This window comes from Camellia sinensis, chromosome 14 (genome assembly GCF_055761805.1).
Source record: "Camellia sinensis isolate YWXY chromosome 14, ASM5576180v1, whole genome shotgun sequence".
Lineage (NCBI taxonomy): Eukaryota > Viridiplantae > Streptophyta > Magnoliopsida > Ericales > Theaceae > Camellia > Camellia sinensis.
Genome location: NC_138974.1, coordinates 36,328,063 through 36,347,500, shown reverse-complemented (window position 1 = coordinate 36,347,500; position 19,438 = coordinate 36,328,063). Strand labels below are relative to the sequence as shown.

The 19,438-nt window shown below is 36.8% G+C and overlaps 1 protein-coding gene across 2 annotated transcripts in view; it reads right to left on the bottom strand.

Annotated features, from left to right (window-relative positions):
• Positions 1–17,820, bottom strand: part of LOC114320138 (protein SPIRRIG-like) — a 28,989-nt gene extending 11,169 nt beyond the window's left edge. The window contains exons 1-13 of one of the 2 annotated variants that reach the window (XM_028267250.2): positions 17,110–17,820; positions 7,920–7,989; positions 7,702–7,787; positions 6,835–6,970; positions 6,634–6,690; positions 6,120–6,296; positions 4,250–4,441; positions 4,051–4,116; positions 2,962–3,076; positions 1,539–2,707; positions 590–1,289; positions 402–504; positions 1–291 (exon numbers count right to left, since the gene is read on the bottom strand). The exon at positions 1–291 is cut by the window's left edge and continues 824 nt beyond it. In XM_028267250.2, the coding sequence (XP_028123051.2) occupies positions 1–291; positions 402–504; positions 590–1,289; positions 1,539–2,707; positions 2,962–3,076; positions 4,051–4,116; positions 4,250–4,441; positions 6,120–6,296; positions 6,634–6,690; positions 6,835–6,970; positions 7,702–7,787; positions 7,920–7,989; positions 17,110–17,267 (3,320 nt within the window). In that variant the 5' untranslated portion in view covers positions 17,268–17,820. The remainder of the gene's footprint in view (positions 292–401; positions 505–589; positions 1,290–1,538; positions 2,708–2,961; positions 3,077–4,050; positions 4,117–4,249; positions 4,442–6,119; positions 6,297–6,633; positions 6,691–6,834; positions 6,971–7,701; positions 7,788–7,919; positions 7,990–17,109) is intronic. The other variant, XM_082907058.1, reaches the window with a different exon arrangement.
• Between the last annotated feature and the right edge of the window lie 1,618 nt (positions 17,821–19,438).

The window sequence follows — 19,438 nt, the reverse complement described above, 5'->3', positions numbered from 1 at the left end:
GCTTCTGATTCTTTTGTTTGTGATTTCAGGAAATTCCGGAACTGAAACCAACAAACAAAAGAATAACCAGCGGCAGGAGGCCATGATCTTTCCCCCAACGACACTTGAATAGAAGCATGCCCTATCTTACTCATGTCCATCTCTACAAATGGTGCCAGAGAAACATTTTCTGAAGCCATATCCTCCATAAGAATTAACTTCTCCACCATATCAACAAGGCTACATACTGACTTCATTTGTCTCATTTGCAAAATATATTGAATAAGTAGTCGGACTTCTGATGCAGACAACCTGCCACCAACAACATGAACTTCATTTCCAAATTTAACAGAAGTTGAGCAAGTATTTGTGAAAAGACTGAACAGAAAAAAGTAATTTCTAGTTTTGGCGATAGTCCCCACCTATATGCCCCAAGGACTTCCACAATCTTCAAAGCATGGGGAACTAATGGCGACGAACCTGAAAGGAAGGGGTATACTGTCTCCAGAAGAAGTTCCACGCAACCTACCCACATGAAATAGCCAAAAAATAAGAAAACTAAATCCAAATTGAGGGAAATGAAACAGAAGCAAAATGATCTATTTCGCACCTACAGAAGTGAGATTTTCTTGATTGAAGGAGCCAGCATGAGCAAGCTTCTCAATTAGGTTCAGCACTTCTAACTGCACCTTGGGAGTAAGGAGCAATAATGAACGTATGAGCACTCTTATGGCACCAGCATTATACACCCTTTCATTAGCAGGAATGAATGATCCTGCCTGAGTTGTTAGAAGAAAACCCGCTGACCCAGTTTCGATATTATCAGATGATGCCAGTGTTTCTGATGTCAAGAATGGTGGAAGAACAAGTTCAAGAGCAAGTTCTAACAACAACTGTATGACTTGCCTCTCATACTCAACACAAATCAAGCCAGAATCAGATAGAAGATCATAAAAAGTTTGGGATGATATGATTGTGTTCAACTTTGTCCTATTAACAGCATTATCACACACCCCAGCAGTCACCGCACGAAATAGATATGTAAATACCTTAACATAAACCATTAAACAAGATTGGTTCATGTCCTCTCCATCACCCCGAAAGCTATGGAGTGTAGTTAGTAGAAGAGAAAACCCAGTGGCTTCCCCAAAAACCCTTTGAGCTGAATTATTAACTCCCAGGATGCGCCACAATGCTCCGAAAGTGTCGCATTTTGCATCACTTAGGAGTCTGTATTGAGAACCTGAAACACTGGTAACCATCCCACTTTTTAGGACTTCAACAAGTGCACCCAATTCTTCTGGATGAGCCTGGCATATGAACAAATCAATGACCATCAGCACTTTCGAGGACAGATGATTAAAAAACAAGTAAGCTTATTGTGCATGAGTACACACATTTCCAACAACTTATGATCTTAAATGTGGTCCAACACTTTTAGAAAGAAAAATAAGTTTCAGAAACAAACAACACAGTGAAAGAGGGAGAACTCTTGAACAGAGGATTTATCAAACTAAATCCCATCAAGCAAAATGATAAGGAATAGAAAGACAACAAACCTGTGTAGCATCTTCGATGATTAAACATGACAACACCCGGAGGACCCCTGATCGGTGAATGTCAGATGCCAAAAAAGGGAGAGCAATGGTCACACCATCAGCTGAACGGAATGCTGCTTGATTAGCATCTGCTTTCTTCAATAAGGAAGTCATACAATCCCATGCAACCGCAATTGTACCGTCAACTTCAAAAAGAGGAAACTTCCCAGAACCAGATTCCAATAGCTTGGGTGAAGAAAGAATTGCATCCTTATTGTCCAAGTGTTTTTTGAAGCTGTTTGAGCTGGATTTTCCCTCCAATTGACTGAAGTCACTATTGGGTTGATCTGGGCCCAAAAGAAACTTGTGTTGCTTCAGATCATCTATCAGAACCTCGAGCACACCAACTTCTCGTAGGACTTTCTTGTACTGTTGATCAAAGGACAGGAGTTTTACAAAGAAAGAAAGAATGGTGTGTTTCAGTTCTGATGTTATTGGTTGCTGCAATAAGCAGCAAAGTGAGAGCAATTCTTGGTCAGGTATGCAATTCACAACAGTTACTGCATACTCAAGAATTTTCAATATTATCTCTTGCAAAGATGAAGGGAAGCCACCCATATTTAGGATCAAGAGCGGTACTGTCCGTAACTGCTGACACAACTTGTAGTTTTCAAGATGACTTGAAAATATTTTAAACATTCTATTTAGGACTTCTGCCTGCAGTTCTGTGGTTTTAGCTTTGAGGAAAATGTCCTGCAACATTTGGACAGCTTCTAGGTCCTTAACTTTGTTATTACCCGTCTCCCAAACTCCATCAGCAAGCCAATCAGAAGAAAGTGTACTTCTGCTGTGGCCACTAGGCTTGTTATTATAACTTTTTGAAGCTCTGTACCCAGAAGATCCTGTATTGTCAGGAGGACCTGTTTGAGCTAAATCAACAAGAACATCAAGCAGCCTAGAAAGCACCAGTGAAAGATTTTGTGCAGAGGTGTCCCCCCCATTTTCTCTTGAATCTTGTCTTCCTACATCAACAGTATGTGAACTGTCTGAAGCAGAAGTTTTGTCAGAGAACGGCTCAGCATTTACAGCCTGCATGCCCGGATTTTTTGAAAGAATTAAAGCAAAATGCACAAGAAATTGGTAACCATGGGCATTATGGATATCCTCCCTGAGCCTGACACCACCAGCTTCTACAAACCAAATTTTCAAAATCAGCATTAATTTAAAAATAAAAAATAAACAATTAAATAATAAAAAAGAATATCACTATCTACACTGCAGGAATTTCAAAATACCAGAATCACTATAAGAACAGTACTTTATTTCAATGCCTACAACCATAAAAAATCAGTGTGTATTCAAAGCATTAAAAACAATAAAGAGAAGCTCTGTACCAATAAGTAGGCTCTAAGCAAGTCTAGAAGGGATCTAATAAGCCATTTACCAGGTCTGTATGACAATTCCACACATTGAAGTAGCAAGTCCACAATGCCCATAGTATAGGCAGGGTCACCACAATCAGGATTGAAATCCTTGACAGCCATTAGAAGTACTTTTATCTGCACTCAAAAATAATATAATACCAGATCAGAAATGGCTTCTACTACATACCCATAGCTACATGCAAAACTACTTACCATAAATGGAAACAATGAGAGAACTAGAATAAAGGATATGTGCATCCAAGTTGTGAAACAAGACATGGAAAACCACATCTACAAATGGATCCACATATAACAATAAAACAATTTTTTAAAGCCAACTTGAAATATTATGTAGGAAGAACTTCATAAGAAGTTAGAACAACTAACAGTCATCTATTACCCAAAAATTATGGGAATATAACTATAACCAAAAGAAAATGTTGAAATCCAATTCCAAGAAGAAATCCATTTTAAGTGACGCATTATACTTCAACAAAAGCAGATAACCAAATATGCAAGTCTCCCTAGAAAGCAAGGATACCATAGCTGGCAACAACCACATTAAGGATAATAGAAAAAAGGCTACCCCACAAAAAATCAAATTTAAAATGCATGTCAGCATTGATACAGCTAATGTTCATCTCTATCATAGTTTCATATAACTAAATTTTTGGTGTGGGTTGTGAAAGTAGCAGGAGGTAAGAAACACATAAAACAAGCACATAAAAGACAAATTCATGAAACATAATCAAATAATGATGAACTCCTTCACAAAATTTTATGACATAAGCCCATAAAAGAAGGTTTCGAGTGTAAATGAATAGGTTGACCAAGTAAATGATTGGGATACTCCCCACATGATTTGCAATGAGCTAAATATTATATCATAACTCAGCAGATAATATATTAATAGGGCTCTTTCTTGTATTGATTGATGCTGGTGTTGGGCTTGCTGGGGTAAGTGTAGTTGGACTTTCTTTCATAGTTGATTGTCCAGTTTGATGTAATTCACTCGATCTTTGTAAACAATATCCTACTATTTGGCGAAAAAAAATGATGAATTTATTTCAAGCATAACAAGTGAATAAAATAAACATGTCATGCCATACCAGTTGATGCTTGCGAATATACTTGGCTGCGCTGCCATTGTCATTAACCAAAAGAAGACCAAGTATCTGGAACAAGAACAAAATTTAACAATCAGGCCTTGTACATGATTTGAAATTCAGGATGTGCACTTAACTGAGTTGAAATTTTCTCCAAGCTATATCCCCCCACATGCAGCTGAACAAGTGATTAAATGCTAACCTGCATAGCATGTCTGTGAAGTTGGATGGTGTGCAATGGGACAAGACCTTCCTTATATTGAGAGAAAACAAGCAAAGATCCATTCGCAACCATATGAAAGAGTAACTGAAGTGAATTATCCTCAATCAAACTCTGCGCAGATGAAGGGTGGCTAGCCAAAGCTTTCATAATATGAACAATGCTTCCTTCTACCTGCACGAATGAAGAATACTTTGATCATTATCCGAGTATTGATATGATTCTTAGATGTATCTTTAAATCCTCAATCAAGCAACCATATAAAGAAAGTAGCTCCAAGAAAAGTCCTCTTCCAGCCCATAAACAAACTCAACCACAATTGCCACATGAATTGATTGGAATAGTTATCTACGTAAGACATACTGTGTTTAAGGCATTCATGGTATAGTAGACCAAATAAAAACAGGGATCGTCATAGAAAAATATTATTGAGATTAAACGTCAAATGACACAGTATGTCTTAGCCAAAGAAGCCCGTGATGAAGTCAGCAAAAATAACATCAGCCCCAGCAAAACACCTTGAGAAGAATATAGACCAAGTTGAATCTGTCAATGCCCGAAAGACCACTGATATTACTAGCCCTAGGGCTCTTGATGAAACTAAGTTGGATTAGAACACTTCCATCAATGCATATTTTCTAAGGACTCATATAGATACCTTGAATAAGGAAACTAAAGCATGCGTTTTCCCAATGGATAATAAAACAAAAATAGCTTGTTGGGTGTCACCATCACTCATCTCATCCTTTACCATCACTCACTCACCGAAAGTACTAATCCTCGGACTTTTATTGTCAACAACTCTTTATTTCTCTCAAACAGGTACATCTTAACGATGCTAATGTAGTACACTTCCATATAAGCCTTAACTGTTTCACCTCCAATACCCAGGATCATGTTTTCCATTAGAAAAAAACAGACAGAATTTAAAATTTCAGTTATTGCCATCCACATTGAGCCTGCCAAAAAGATAGGTAAATTAATATCTTTTCTACACATGTCCACATTTATTGAGAAAGAATTTTAGGTTCCTCCTTTTTTCTTTTTTCGTTTTTTTCTTCTTTTTGAAGCATGTCAAGAGTATTCACCTTCCCATAGTCCTGTGTCCAAACCAAGGCTTTATTAACCTTGGGAAGAACCAATTGAACCCAAATAATCTTTCAAAATATGGGGATAACAAAACAGGAATCTTCAATTGAAACTTGGAAGAGTCTCCCAAACCCCCTCTTCTTCTTCTTTGCAAAGTTATTTCTTTACTCACGATAAAAGGTAGTACATTTCAATTAAAAGTCAGCATTCAAGAAATCAAAAAATTTCAGCACGTGCAACTTTGCTGCAAAAAAATACGAGGTACATTGCTTAATGTCCATGTCATACTCAAAATAGCACAAGTTAGTAGGTTTGTAGTGAATAATACATAGATGTGTTGGCCACAAAAAGGATAAAGAGGAGAGCAGTTAAGGTCACCTTGCCTGGCAACTGAAGCCTAGCCCAACACTAGCGCTTATGTCAGTGTCACAGTTACATGATAGAGTAACTGATGTTTATACCTCATTACTCAACCAAACCAATGTAAGTCTTAAACTTTCAAGTTAATAGCATTGCAACTCTCAGAGTCATAACCCGGGCAAGACACCCTAGGAATAATAATGTTTGCACCAACAAGGTGCACACAAATAGGACATCAGCCCAGAAAACATTATAAAATCATATTCAAATATAGAAGGAAAAAAAAAAAAGCTAGTGTTCACCGAACTGCATGTTAGATTGACCAAAAAGTTAAATTGTAGAATATAAAATTTCAGTACATGACAATGAATAGTAAGGCAGGCAACCATGGAAATGAAACTACCTCAAGCCGGCGGACTTGACCAACATTGCCATCATTACTTCTCTCAGTCAGTAGCAGATTCTCCTGAGCAGAAGTCTTTTGCTTCTGATTCCCCTCATCCAGACCCAAAAGAGCATTGAAAATATGGATGAGACAACATAAAATCCCAGAATCAAGGAGAGATTGTTTATCAATAGGCTGCAACCAATCAAAATCATTTACAGGTTAGAAAAACAAGGTCCAAAATCTCCAGACATGTGAGCAACTGTATAACCCATACAACGACATCACTAATTCAGCTCATAGTGTACGAAGTATTTAGCAATCTAAATTTCAACATAGAAAATAGTTACTTAAGTGATTACCTTAACTCATTTTTAAAAACATAAATTATTCAATGTAGTATAGTTTTAGAGGAACTTAAAAGGTCAATAAGATTTATACAAAATTAAAATATTTTGATTGTACAAAATGCAAACATCAAAATTCAGAGACTATTTTAGTATTTCCAAACTAATGAAGCTTACGAATATACCCCAGATACAAGGACTCCCACTGCTTGTAACAAATTTGAACCAGGCTTGATGCCATCCTGCAGAGTACACAAATATATATCCATATATATCACATTACCACATGGAAGAAATCTTTAAGTGAAAACAAAAGAAAGAAAAAGAAAAAGAAATGAAGAAGAACTTGAGGATAGTATTCAGATAAAAGGAACCAACAGACAAACCTTTGTGACTGCTGAAAAAAAGCTTAACACTCTTCCAATATCCAAAGATCTTGATTTGCTACTAATTTTTAACTTCTCAATATCTGTTACAAATGCCCTCCCCACAACAAAAGAGAATATATGTGTTTCAACTAACCTGAGAATCAACAACAGTTCAAAAGTTAGTCAACATCTGTATAATTTTGGGGAAGCAACACCAAACTTGATCAATTTCTTAAAACATTCCAAAGTATGTGGGTGTTGATTTTAACATGCACCAACCAAAGTGAAGCTACAATCCATGAAAAGATGTGCCAAATGACAAATGTGTCGATCACCACAATACATATTTAAGAAATAAACAAATCTTAAACCCGAAGATGGAAATTAACTACATGTGGATGTCAAGAATTTTAACACGAGGCATCATAACTGCATATGAACAATTTTTTTGGAAATTGGAAATTTTTTTTAAACACAAATCTAAATAAGGATAATACAGGAAAGTGACTAATAAAACTTTTAACTTTTCAAACAAAGATGCATAATGGGACTTCCATAAATGGGAAGTAAGAAACAAAATGGGAGTATGGGGTGGAGTGAGCATACAATTTCTTCTAATTACATTTGTAATGTAGCATTTGCCATTGAAAACTAACATGAAACCCAAGAAGAATATAAAATAAAAAATAAAAAGAATAATAGAATAAAAAGGACAAATACGTAAATTGTATCGTATGCCTCAACTCCCGGGTAATAACCACGAAATATTATCTATTTAAAAGGACAAAAAACCCATAGCAATGAACATATCTTCAAATTGAGTAAATTTCATAAAATATTTCAAAATTGAGGCAACAAATTAGATCTGGATGATTGTTTCCGTACATGGTAATTAATTGAGCTACATTAGCATGCTGCTGTACTAATCTACAGAAAAGATCTATAGTCATATTCAAGGCCGTTTCTTTCTCCTGCATGGAAAAAAGAGAAACCATTAGTTTCATAATTTAAAAAAAAAAAAAATGGAAATATGTAACTTTTGTAAAGCAGATTTTAACCAAAAAAACACCAGCAAACAAAGCAAACTCATTGCAAGTAGTGACCTTTTCAGAACTTGATGAACGGAACTCTTCCCAATTTCTCTTGAAGTCCAATTCCAATTCAAGTTTGTCTCTGCTTTGACAAAGAAGAAGAAGAGCATTATACAGAGTTAAGATGAGCAATCTGAAAAGGAAAAAAAAAACATTTATTTATACAATAAAGCAGTGGTGGCAATATTCGTATGAAAAAATTGGAATGTTTTGTAATGTCCTTGGGATGTTTGTATTGGGCTAGTAAACTAACACCTGAAAATGGATACATCGCTATGTTAAATTCTCAGGTATATCTGCATTATATTGCTACATTAGACTCTCAAATATATCTTGTAGGTTTAGAGAAGAGAAAGAGTTAGGGAATGAGTTAGATTTCATTCCCTTTTATATTAATAATACTAAGTAATTACAGGAGTGCCATAAGGCATAATATATTGGTCAGCCCATTACACCAATCAAGGGAATAAATAAGAAGAAAATATAATCACTTATTTCCTATTCTAACTTGTTTCCTATTCTAACACTCCCTCTCAAGCTGGTGCGAAAATATCTCTCATGCCCAACTTGTTGAGAATGCCATGAAATGGTTTGCTCCCTAACCCCTTGGTGAGAGAACATCGGCTAGTTGGTCTCCAGCCTTCACAAATGGAATACACATGATGCCACTAATAAATTTTTTCTTGATGAAGTGCCTATCAATCTCCACATGCTTAGTTCTATTATGTTGAACTGGATTATGTGCTATGTTGATTGCGGCCTTATTGTCACAGTATAGTCGCATAGAGTCAGTCTGATGGATTCCCAAGTCTCCCAACAATAGTTTAATCCATAGTAACTCACATACACCCTGAGCCATAGTCCTGAATTTTGCCTCAGCACTAGATCTATCCACCACATTCTGTTTCTTACTGTGCCATGTGACTAGGTTGCCACCAACAAATGTACAGTATCTGGAAGTTGATCGTCAGTCAGTGACTGATCCAGCCCAATCTACATCAGTAAATGCCTCCACACTAAGATGGCCATGTTTGGAGAAATAGAGACCCTTTCCAAGAGAAGACTTCAGGTATCTCAGGATTCTCATAACTGCTTCCAAGTGAGAAGTTCTAGGAGCATGCATAAACTGGCTCACCATGCTCACGGCAATGGCAATATCTGAACGTGAGTGGATGAGAATATGAGCTTGCCCACTAGTCTCTAGTATCTCCCCCTGTCTACTGGATCTCCCTCTTGATACTCACTTAGTTTCTCACCCGGTTCTAGAGGTGTATCACATGATCTACCTCTAAGCATTCCAGTTTCCTTTAGCAAGTCAAGTACATACTTCCTCTGGCATATGAAGATGCCATCCTTGGACCGAGCTACTTCAATGCCCAAAAAATACTTCAAATAGCCTAAGTCTTTGATTTCAAGCTCTTTGGCTAAGTATTCTTTCAAACGAGGAATCTCCTCAACATCATTTCCTGTCAGAACAATATCATCAACATAGACAATAAGAGTTGTAGTCTTACCATGTGAGGAGTGTTTCACAAACAAGGTGTGATCAACTTGACTTTGCTTGAACCCATATTTCAGCATAGCTTGAGCAAACCTTTCAAACCAAGCCCTAGGAGACTACTTTAGCCCATAAAGTTTTTGGAGCCTGCGTACTTTACCGTTGGACTTAGCATCTGCAAAACCATGAGGAATATCCATATAGACCTCTTCTGTTAAGTCTTCATGAAGGAAGGCATTCTTCACATCAAACTGATGAAGTGGCCAATCTAACTTTGCAACAAGAGAGAATAAGATTCTCACAGAATTCATCTTAGCAACCGATGCAAATGTCTCCTGGTAATCCACCCCATAAGTCTGAGTGAAGCCCTTAGCAACCAGTCTTGCTTTATACCGTTCTATGGAACCATCTGCTTTGTGTTTTACTATATACACCCACTTACACTCAACTGGATTTTTGCCTCTAGGTAACTCCACTAACTCCCAAGTGCCACTCTTGCTGAGAGCTCTCACATCTTCTATCATGGTAGGGAGCATCCTGAAAATTGGTAGATAGACTCACAGAAGACACTTTAGACAGAAAAGCTTTATATGAGGAAGACAAATGAGAATAAGAGACATGATTGCTAACAGGATGCTGAGAACATGACCTAACCCCCTTCCTATTAGCAATGAGAACATCTAGATCTGAAAAATCACGAATAGAAGCACTAGAATCAGAATTGCCTAGACTCTCAGGATTGGGGGTGGCTCTAGACCAATGTTTTCAAAACCGAACCAGTGAGCGAACCAGAAAAGGGACCGGGCGGACGGGTCACTGGTTCAATCGTCAGGTCAAAGCGGTCGAACCGTGACGTCATAATTAATATTATATAATTAAAAAATATAACTATAAATTAAAAATAAATAAAAACATATATAAATAATCAAATAAAAATAAAAATTGTTGCATAGTATTTATTAATAATATTTAATAAAGTCATAATTGATAAAAAAAAAAAAATGTCACTTATTTTAAAGAAATTAAATTTTTTAAACATTCCCTCCAAACAAATTGATTGAATGCTAGATTTAATTTTGGAGGGAAATGAAATTTTCAACCCTCCCTCCAATCAATATGTTTCAAATAATTTGATTGAATCCCACATAGAATTTTGTAGGTTCTCTTTGAAAAATATTTTCCTATAAATAAGAATAGACTTTCATAATCTTCTCATCTCAAGTTTTCAATGAGACTCTTCCTTATGAGAAGAGACTCTTGAAATAAGAATTTTTAGTCAAAATTTTGAAATATATATATATATAAGAAGGAAAGAAAGAAAGAAAATAAAAGAAAAAAAAAAACAAAAAGACAGACCGATCCAACCCTCCCGACCCGGTCTGGGTCACCGGTTTTGCCGGTCCGACCGCTGGGTCACCAGTTTTTCTCGATTTTTAAGCCACTCCGGGTTAAAGGGGTTGACCGGACTGGAACAAGGCCCGGTTCCCGGTCCAACCGGTCCGGTCCGGGTTTGAAATCATTGCTCTGGACACTCATCCGGAGAAGCAGTTAGCAGTAGAGGAAGGAAAGTAGGCTCTTGCATCCAGTTGACTTGCCGCCTGTCCTTGTCCGTGATATAAACTTTGACTGCTTCCTTTTTTTCAACAACTGCTGGCTCATCATCCTCTGTCTGGTCAACCACTAGCGGAAGTGGAACAGGAATCTCTTCACACCAAGGCGCCCCCTGAAGGGATGACGAGGAGACCGAAAGGATCGGAAAGTAAGGCTAAGACTCAAAGAAAGCGACATCCATGGAGACAAACCATTTGTGAGTGGGAGGATGATTATGGACAAAGCAAACACAGCCAAAAGTCTTAGGAGAAATAGAGAACCCGAAAGGGGGTAGACCCGAACAAAACTTGAAGAGGTGTTTGTTTTTTAAGGACTTGGGTAGAAAGACGATTAATCAAATAAGCGGCAGTGAGAACTGCTTCCCCTCAATAGGATCGAGGAACCCGCATCTCAAAGGATAGAAAACGGGCAACATCAAGAAGATGGCGATTTTTGCGTTCTGCAACACCATTTTGTTGAGGAATATTATTGCATGAAGTTTGGTGAATAACGCCATGAGTAGCGAAGTAAATGGCAAAATCAAAGTCAATATATTCCCTCCCATTATCAGAACGTAGAATTTTGACAACCGCCCCAAACTGAGTACAAACCATTTTATGAAAATTTTGAAACACAGAAAATACCACACATTTATCTTTCATCAAATAGACCCAAGTGGCCCTGGAACAATCATCTATAAAGGTAACAAATCATTTTTGACCGGTTAAAGACACAAAACGGGATGGACCCTATACATCAGAATGAATAAAAAAAATAAAACTAAACTTTTATTAATAGAAGGAGCAAAAGAGGCTCTATGTTGTTTTCTAAGTTGACAAGACTCCCATTAAAAATCTGACACATTATTTTTCTCAAAAATAGAAGGAAATAAATGCTTAAGTAATAAAAAAGAGAGATGTCCTAAGCGACGGTGCCACAGCCAAATGCCTTCCTGAGTGGAGGGTAACTGAATAGATGAATGAGTCAGCTTGTCTGTCTGATCCAGAATGTAGAGTCCATGTTCCTCTCTACCGCGGCCAATCCTCTTCCTCGTGATAAGGTCCTAAAAAGACAATGATCAGGAAAAAAACATCACGCTACAATTTAAGTCACGGGTAATACGACTCAAAGATAAAAGATTAACACTGAAATTGGGAACATGAAAGACAAAAGACAAAGGAAGGAAAGAGGTGGCATGAATTAAACATTTCTCTAACATAAACGAAATGGTACCATCAACAATACACACTTTTTCCTGACCTGAGGAGGGGTTATACTCAGAAAATAAATTAGAGGAGTCGGACATATGGTCGGAAGCACTAGAATCAATAATCCATGGGACAGTCGTATGAGATAGCAATGCACATGGGAAGGAAGCCAAGTTACCTGAATTAGCAAAGGAAGAAGAGAGTGCACCTGTAGCAGAAGTGGAGGCTTGACGGTCTAGCAAGTGGCGAAGAGCAATCTCAAAATCCGAGACAGATAATCCCGAGACATTAGCAGGGGAAGAGACAATTGGAGATGAAAATGGTGGCTCAACAGTGTCTGAAAAATGGGCTCGTGCATTGGCCCCATAGCCTCGAGTACCAGACCGACCCCCTCGAGGACCAGAACGGTCACCTCGGCTACCAGAGGGAGTTCCATGCAACTTCCAACAAATCTCGCGTCTGTGGCGAGGTCGATGACAGTAGTCACAGTAAAGATTATCCTTCTTAGAGGAAGGACAAGAACCACGAGTCACACGGTCATCATCGCGAGAGGGTGCAGAAACCAAGGCCGAGCGAGCAGTAGTAGCAAAAGGAAGCATCGTAGAACGGCGACTCTCCTCATTCTGCACAAAAGCAAAGGCTTCCTGAAGAGAAGAAAGCACATCCATGCCACGTAATCTGCTCCGAACCGGATCATACTTCACATTTAGGTCTTCCAAGAACTTGAAGACCTTCTCTTACACCACAAACTTCTGGTAACCAGCAGAATCAGTGGGACAGACAAGCTTGTAATCCTGAAGGTGATCAAGCCGTTTCCACCCATTGCTAAGGAAGGTAAAATACTAAAGGATAGTCTGCTCACCTTGTACCAACCTTTCAATAGAGCGACGTAACTCGAAAGCCTGTGAGAAGTTTCCCTTCCTGGAATAAATAGTTGCGGCCTCCTAAATATCCTGAGTAGCGTCCATAGACAAGTAGCCCTCTCCAATCTCCATTACCATAAAATGGATCAACCAGCCCATAATCAGAGAATTAGTGATCTCCCACTGGTCATAATGAGGGTCGGTGATACTGGGTGCCTAAACCTGCCCATCAACATATCCTATCTTCCTCTTACTCTTCAAGAAAATAGTCAGACTCTGCGACTACGCTTGGTAATTCTAACCATTGAATAGAGAAGCGATGATTCTAAGGCCAGTGTGGAGGTCATCAATCATAGTGGAAGGGATAACAGAACTCTCACCCTGAGATGGCTAAGAGGTAGTAGATTCACTGGTCAAATCCGTCATGGAGACTCTACTAATTATTCCTCAAACACGATGCCAATCACAAACCCGGAAGACGAGAGGGAAGTAACAAGCACAACAGTAACTATAAAACTATAAAAGCATAAAGGAGGGAGAATCCAGTGTGGTTTTGTTTCTAGATTGTTTTTATATCACCAGAGGTTTTTTTTTTTTTTTTTTTTTTTTGGTCTGCTTTGGTACTATTTATAACATCAGGTGACTGTGTATAACATCACCATAAGTCTACGTAAGAGACGTATTATATCACCAGAGGACTTCGAAGGGCAACGACCACCCCAGGCGAGACTACGAAGAGCAGAGACCACTCCAGGCGACCCTTAAGGGCCAGGCGACTTCAACCAGATCAACAAGAAGGCTAGTTGGCCCCCTGGAAACCCTCAATAGTGGCTGGAGAGGCCTACTAAGGGAGAGAGAAGCCTTTGTGATGGCTGTCGAAGGGAGAGAATGGACAGGGAGACCTAGGTAGAGGCTGTCAGGGTTAGACGAGGCTGGAAGACCTATTTAGGGCTGTTGTCTGGTCTATAGGAGAGAGGAGATCACCTGTAGTGATGGCTCTGATACCATGTAGGTTTAGAAAAGAGAAAGAGTTAGGGAATGAGTTAGACTTCATTCCCCTTTATATTAATAATACTGAGTAATTACAAGAGTGCCATAAGGCATAATATATTGGCCAGCCCATTACACCAATCAAGGGAATAAATAAGAAGAAAATACAATCACTTATTTCCTATTCTAACTTGTTTCCTATTCTAACATATCTCACCTATCTTGAACCCAATTGCTCAAAACTAATTAATGATCCACCAAATATGTACTTAACCATCTATTACTAAACAATCCTTTCCTAAGAGGCATCATATTCTATGTTACATTGACTCTTTTATTTTTTCCAAAGTACTAGTGTCCACTGGATCAAACAAGAATAAAAGTGTGGATGTATCCAACACTCATACCTAATTTAGACACTTCCTCTACCTTTTTGCTATTTTTAAAGAAGAAAAAACTCATATTTGCTAGTAAATAAACATCTTTAGTCTCTCACATACATAAGATAGAGAGATCTTCTATTTTTCTTAAATTCTATTAATTTCAAATACATTTCTACATAATCTACAATATCTTATCTAAGAATATTATACAAATATAGTTTATATAAATGTCCATGACACATCCTCATACCCATATCCAACTTTTGAATACATATCTCTATATCCTAAAATCTAGCTTTATGGAAATCTAACACTTAAAACACATTTTTTTTTTTTTTTTGATCGGCAAATGTTAATAGATTAGCACCTATGGAAGAAAATCTCCCCACCCTTGACAAAGCACCTAAGTGCTTGCACTCCCTTAATTCAACCCCCCTAAGGGGAATTGAACCCATGACCACTTTGGGCCTAAGCCCTAAGGAAGGCATGGTGGCCAACTAGGCTAGGCCTAGTTGGTTTCTAACAAACACTTGCCCGCACTTAATACTTGTACCCAAGTCCATGCAACATAAATCATACATATGCTTCTTTTTTAAAGGATTTGTGAAAGTAAATTACACTTTACCTTGTTGAGGTTAGACCCAAAATTACAAAACCCCTCTAACATTTACTTTGTGACACTAAACACTCTTATGTTAAATACTAAACTATAACCATTAGGATTTCTGTCCAATTTACTAGCGCGCTTATCACGTGCGATTTAAATTGATTGTTACTATTAAGCCTTCCATATTTGACCAGCAAAATAGACAATTGCGCCCCTCTTTTTTTCTGGAGGAACAGGTATGCCGAATGATTACCTGCCCCTTCTTCTTCAGCCTTGGTGGTTACCATAACCACCCCTTATCTTCTTCTCTTTCTCTACCTCATCATTTTTTCCCTCTCTCCCCCTCATCTCCAGTGGCTACACAGTCATCGCCACCTTAATTGCTCTTTATCTCTCCACTAGCACCACTCAACATTCCAAAATTACCTATTGTGTGGCCTTCAAAACGTTACCATCCTTTATGCACGTGGCTGTCAATTGAATGCTCAAGAAAAGTTCATAAACAAATATAAATTTAATGTTGCACTAAAAACATAACATCAATTTATTTGTACATACATATATACGGCAGCAACGAAACCCTATTATTAGATTTTATGTTCTGATGAATTTGGTACTAATTTGTAGAGGAAAACCTCTCAAATGTGAATTTGTTACCAATAACGAGAAGTATAAAAAAACTACATCCCTATGACATATGTATATATGGAGTTAAGGATTTGGTCTAATGAAAACAGGGGATTTTTTTTTAGTTCTGATCATGTTTTGGGCAAACTTGTGTTAAGGTTTACTTGTTGCATTTGGAGCACACATGACAATTGAATTTCCCAATTTTAGTTCAATGAAGTAGACAAAAAATCGCCAACCGAGCTGTTTAGGTTTAGAGAGAGAGAGAATTTGGTGGGAGGCATGAACCTAGAAAGATAGTGGATAGTTCATCTGCCTTTGTGGGGAGAGAGAGAGGGAGAGAATTTGGTGGGAGCCATGAACATAGAAAGATGGTGGATAGTTCATATGGGTTTGTCAAGAGAGAGAGGGGGAAGATGAGTAAAAGAGAAGAAAGTAGAAAGAGAGGAAGAGAAGTGTCTTAGGCGGTGGTTGTGACCACCGGAGGTGGAGAATCTAGAGATGGAGTATACCATGCAAAAGATTTCCTAAATATATTAGGGTTAATTTTTGTTTCTATATTTTCCATTACTTTCGTTCACTTTTGCAGTTTGACATCATATATAAGGGGGTTTAGTGTCCCAAAACAAATGTTATGGAGGCTCCATCTTTTTGGGTCTATTCCCAAGGATGTAAAGTGTAAATTACCCATTGAAAAACATGTCAACTGATAATATGAACCAAGACATGATGATCAATATTCGAATAATATTCTTCAACCATCTTGGCAAGGCATAAAGCAAGATTATAAAGAAGACCAAGTTGGACCATAATTGATTGGTAAAATAAAAGATGCTAGTAACTATTAAAAACTGAAAAATGAAAATCACAAAAAGAAAGATTAGTTTGCATCAAATGGTTGTGATTGACATAGTTGTGCTATCCTCCTTCAGATTCTTGAAAAGAGAGAAGTATCATAGAAGAACATGTCCCTAGTGGTTACTTACACCATTTGCTAATTCCCCATTAACCAGGCAGCAAAAATTAGCCACATGATAATAATATGCAACCTTGAGTATGAAGTTAAATATCCACAGTTAGAATGTATTTGCCACCCAGCAATACTAAGCAGCTTCCCTAAATACCCATAAAACCTCTCTTTCTTAAATTGAAAAATGTGAACCTCATCAAACAGTCCAGAGTTGTGTTCTAGTCATCGAGTTTAATCAACAGAGCTCTTCCACATTTAAGATCATACAAAACCCAGTAAATATCAGTTATAAAAAATAAAAAATAAAAAACCCATTTAGGGTATTGCCAAACCATATCAAACCCATTAAATATAATACTATTAGCAACTGTTATACATAATGCCACCACAAATACATCACATTCACAGCTTCACCGCAACCAAAATAAAAAAAATTATTAGGATAAAAATAATAAAAATCACATACCTTGAAGGCAATGACGCCATGTAGTCATGTTTGGTTGAAGTGACATTGTTATCTCGATTGGACGAGAACGAATATGATGATGAAGAGGACGCAGAGGAAGGAGGCTGAGAAATACCGACCTTTTCTTTGAAGTCTTTAAGCAATCTTACCCATTTCATCGTTTTCCAATACGGTTTCAGAAATCTCTACACCTTTTCTCATCCGACGAATGTCCCTCCGGCAAATCAGTCTCCGGCAGATCCAAATCCTTCTAGGGAACAATCTAGAAGGATCTCCGAGCTAAACACCTCAATATCCCAAAATTTCTCCAAAGGATTCAAAAAAATGAGCAACGGTAAAGAGGAAATTTACATAAATAAATTGTGAATGAAGGAATCTGTGAAATGCACTGATGATCGGAGTGAATTGAGGATTGATAGCAGCAAGATCTGAATTTGAAAATTTTTTTTTATTTTTTTATTTTTTTATTTTTTTTTTGGGCTGATCTGTAGACTGTTGGTCTGTATATTTTCGTAAACTGAATTTTTCTATAATTATATTAATTGAAGTTAATTGTTGCCCTAAAAAGGAGAGAAAGTGATAAACGAAAAACGACTTTGGTTAGGGGAGAGGCAACCGAGAAGATGGGGAAAAAACAGCAGCTCTCTCTCTCTCTCTCTCCTTTCTTCTTCTCTCTCTTCTTTCTTTTTTGCCTGCAGTTTTTGGACGGCCTCCCCGCGCCTCGTTTCTCGCTCTATATCTTTGTTTGCCCCTCTCTCTCTCTCTAAAAGTCTCCACGTCAGCGTGGGATCCACGTCTAACAAGGCTTCCACGTGGCATCTCGTGATCTACGGACAAAAACGTGATAGCCTCTTTGTTTTTTTAGTAGTAGTTTAAAATTAATATAAACACGTAAATCTTATACATAATTTTGGCAAAATATAGTAAATACACTGGCTATTCTTCCATTTTACTTCTTAAGTCATTTTCATCTCTATTTAATTTTTATCATTAATTTTATATTTTGTTTCAATTTAAAAACAAAATTAAGATCCCTAATATTAAAATTTTATAAAATAAAAGACGTAATATTTTCATAATAATGGGAGGGTCTCTTAACATTTCCATAAAGAAAATTTAATACAGAAAAATTTCGTTCCGATGTAGAAAAAATTTAATTTTCACACAGAAAAATTTTATCGAAGGATCTTAACTAATAAAAAAAAAATTTGGATCTCTTCTGCTACCAAAAGTTAAAGAGGGATATTTCCCTAATTTTTTATTAATTTTATCTAATTGGCAATGCATTAGGGTTTTTTTTTTTTAACGAAAATTTATCACAAAGGTTATATGGCCTATTTTGAGAAGTGGGTTATAATCCGCTTCCCAGATTATAACTCACTTCCTCTCTCACAAAAAAACTGCTTATAAACAGCTTTTCACAAAAAAACTGAATATAACCATTTTTCCAAAATGTTTGGCATGTTGGTTTTGGGTTAAAAGAGCTATAAAAAGACAAAATAGACTAACAAATTAATAAGACAAAACTTCACATTCAACCCATAATCATTTTATTTTTTTCTCCCAAAAAAGTCAATAAACTTATTTCAAACGAGACTTTTAGCTCCATACTAAAATAGTCAAAAAGCAAAAAAGTCTCGTTTGGGACAAGTTTTTTTATTTTTTGTGAAAAAAATAAAATGATTCTAGGTTAAATGTGATATTGTGTCTTATTTGGCTAAAATAATCTATTTTGTCTTATATATATATAGCTATTTTTGTCCAAATTAATATCCCACACGGAGCCTAAAATTAATGAAATTTATAATTTTATCTGTCAAAGCATGACAAATGGTGCTCATTTGTACATTTTTCATAAAATAATACTCACAATTGTAATAAATTTTATCAAAATAGACAAAGTCAACAATTTATGATAAAATCGAATCAATTAAAATTATAAAAATCAAAATGATATAAGAGTTAAAATATAAGAACTACTAACATAATTTGTCCGTAAATTTACTTTATTAAATTATAACAATATTGTTTTGAATTTCAATTTTTTTTTTTAAAAAAATTTTATTATTATGTGTCACATTTTAAATTGAAAATGAGAAAACTACATGCAAGTGAGATAATGGAAAACAAATAACCAACACATTGGGAGCGCAAGTACTCCCATAGTCTTTCAATTGTACCCTACCACAACACACTTGCACCCCCATATGTTAGTAATTTTTTTTCCTTCTCCCACCTGCATGTAGTTCCCCCATTAAAAAATGGTTAATTACAACAAGAAAAAAAAAAATCTATGCTTGACTCTGGTAACAAAATAAATCTTAATTTT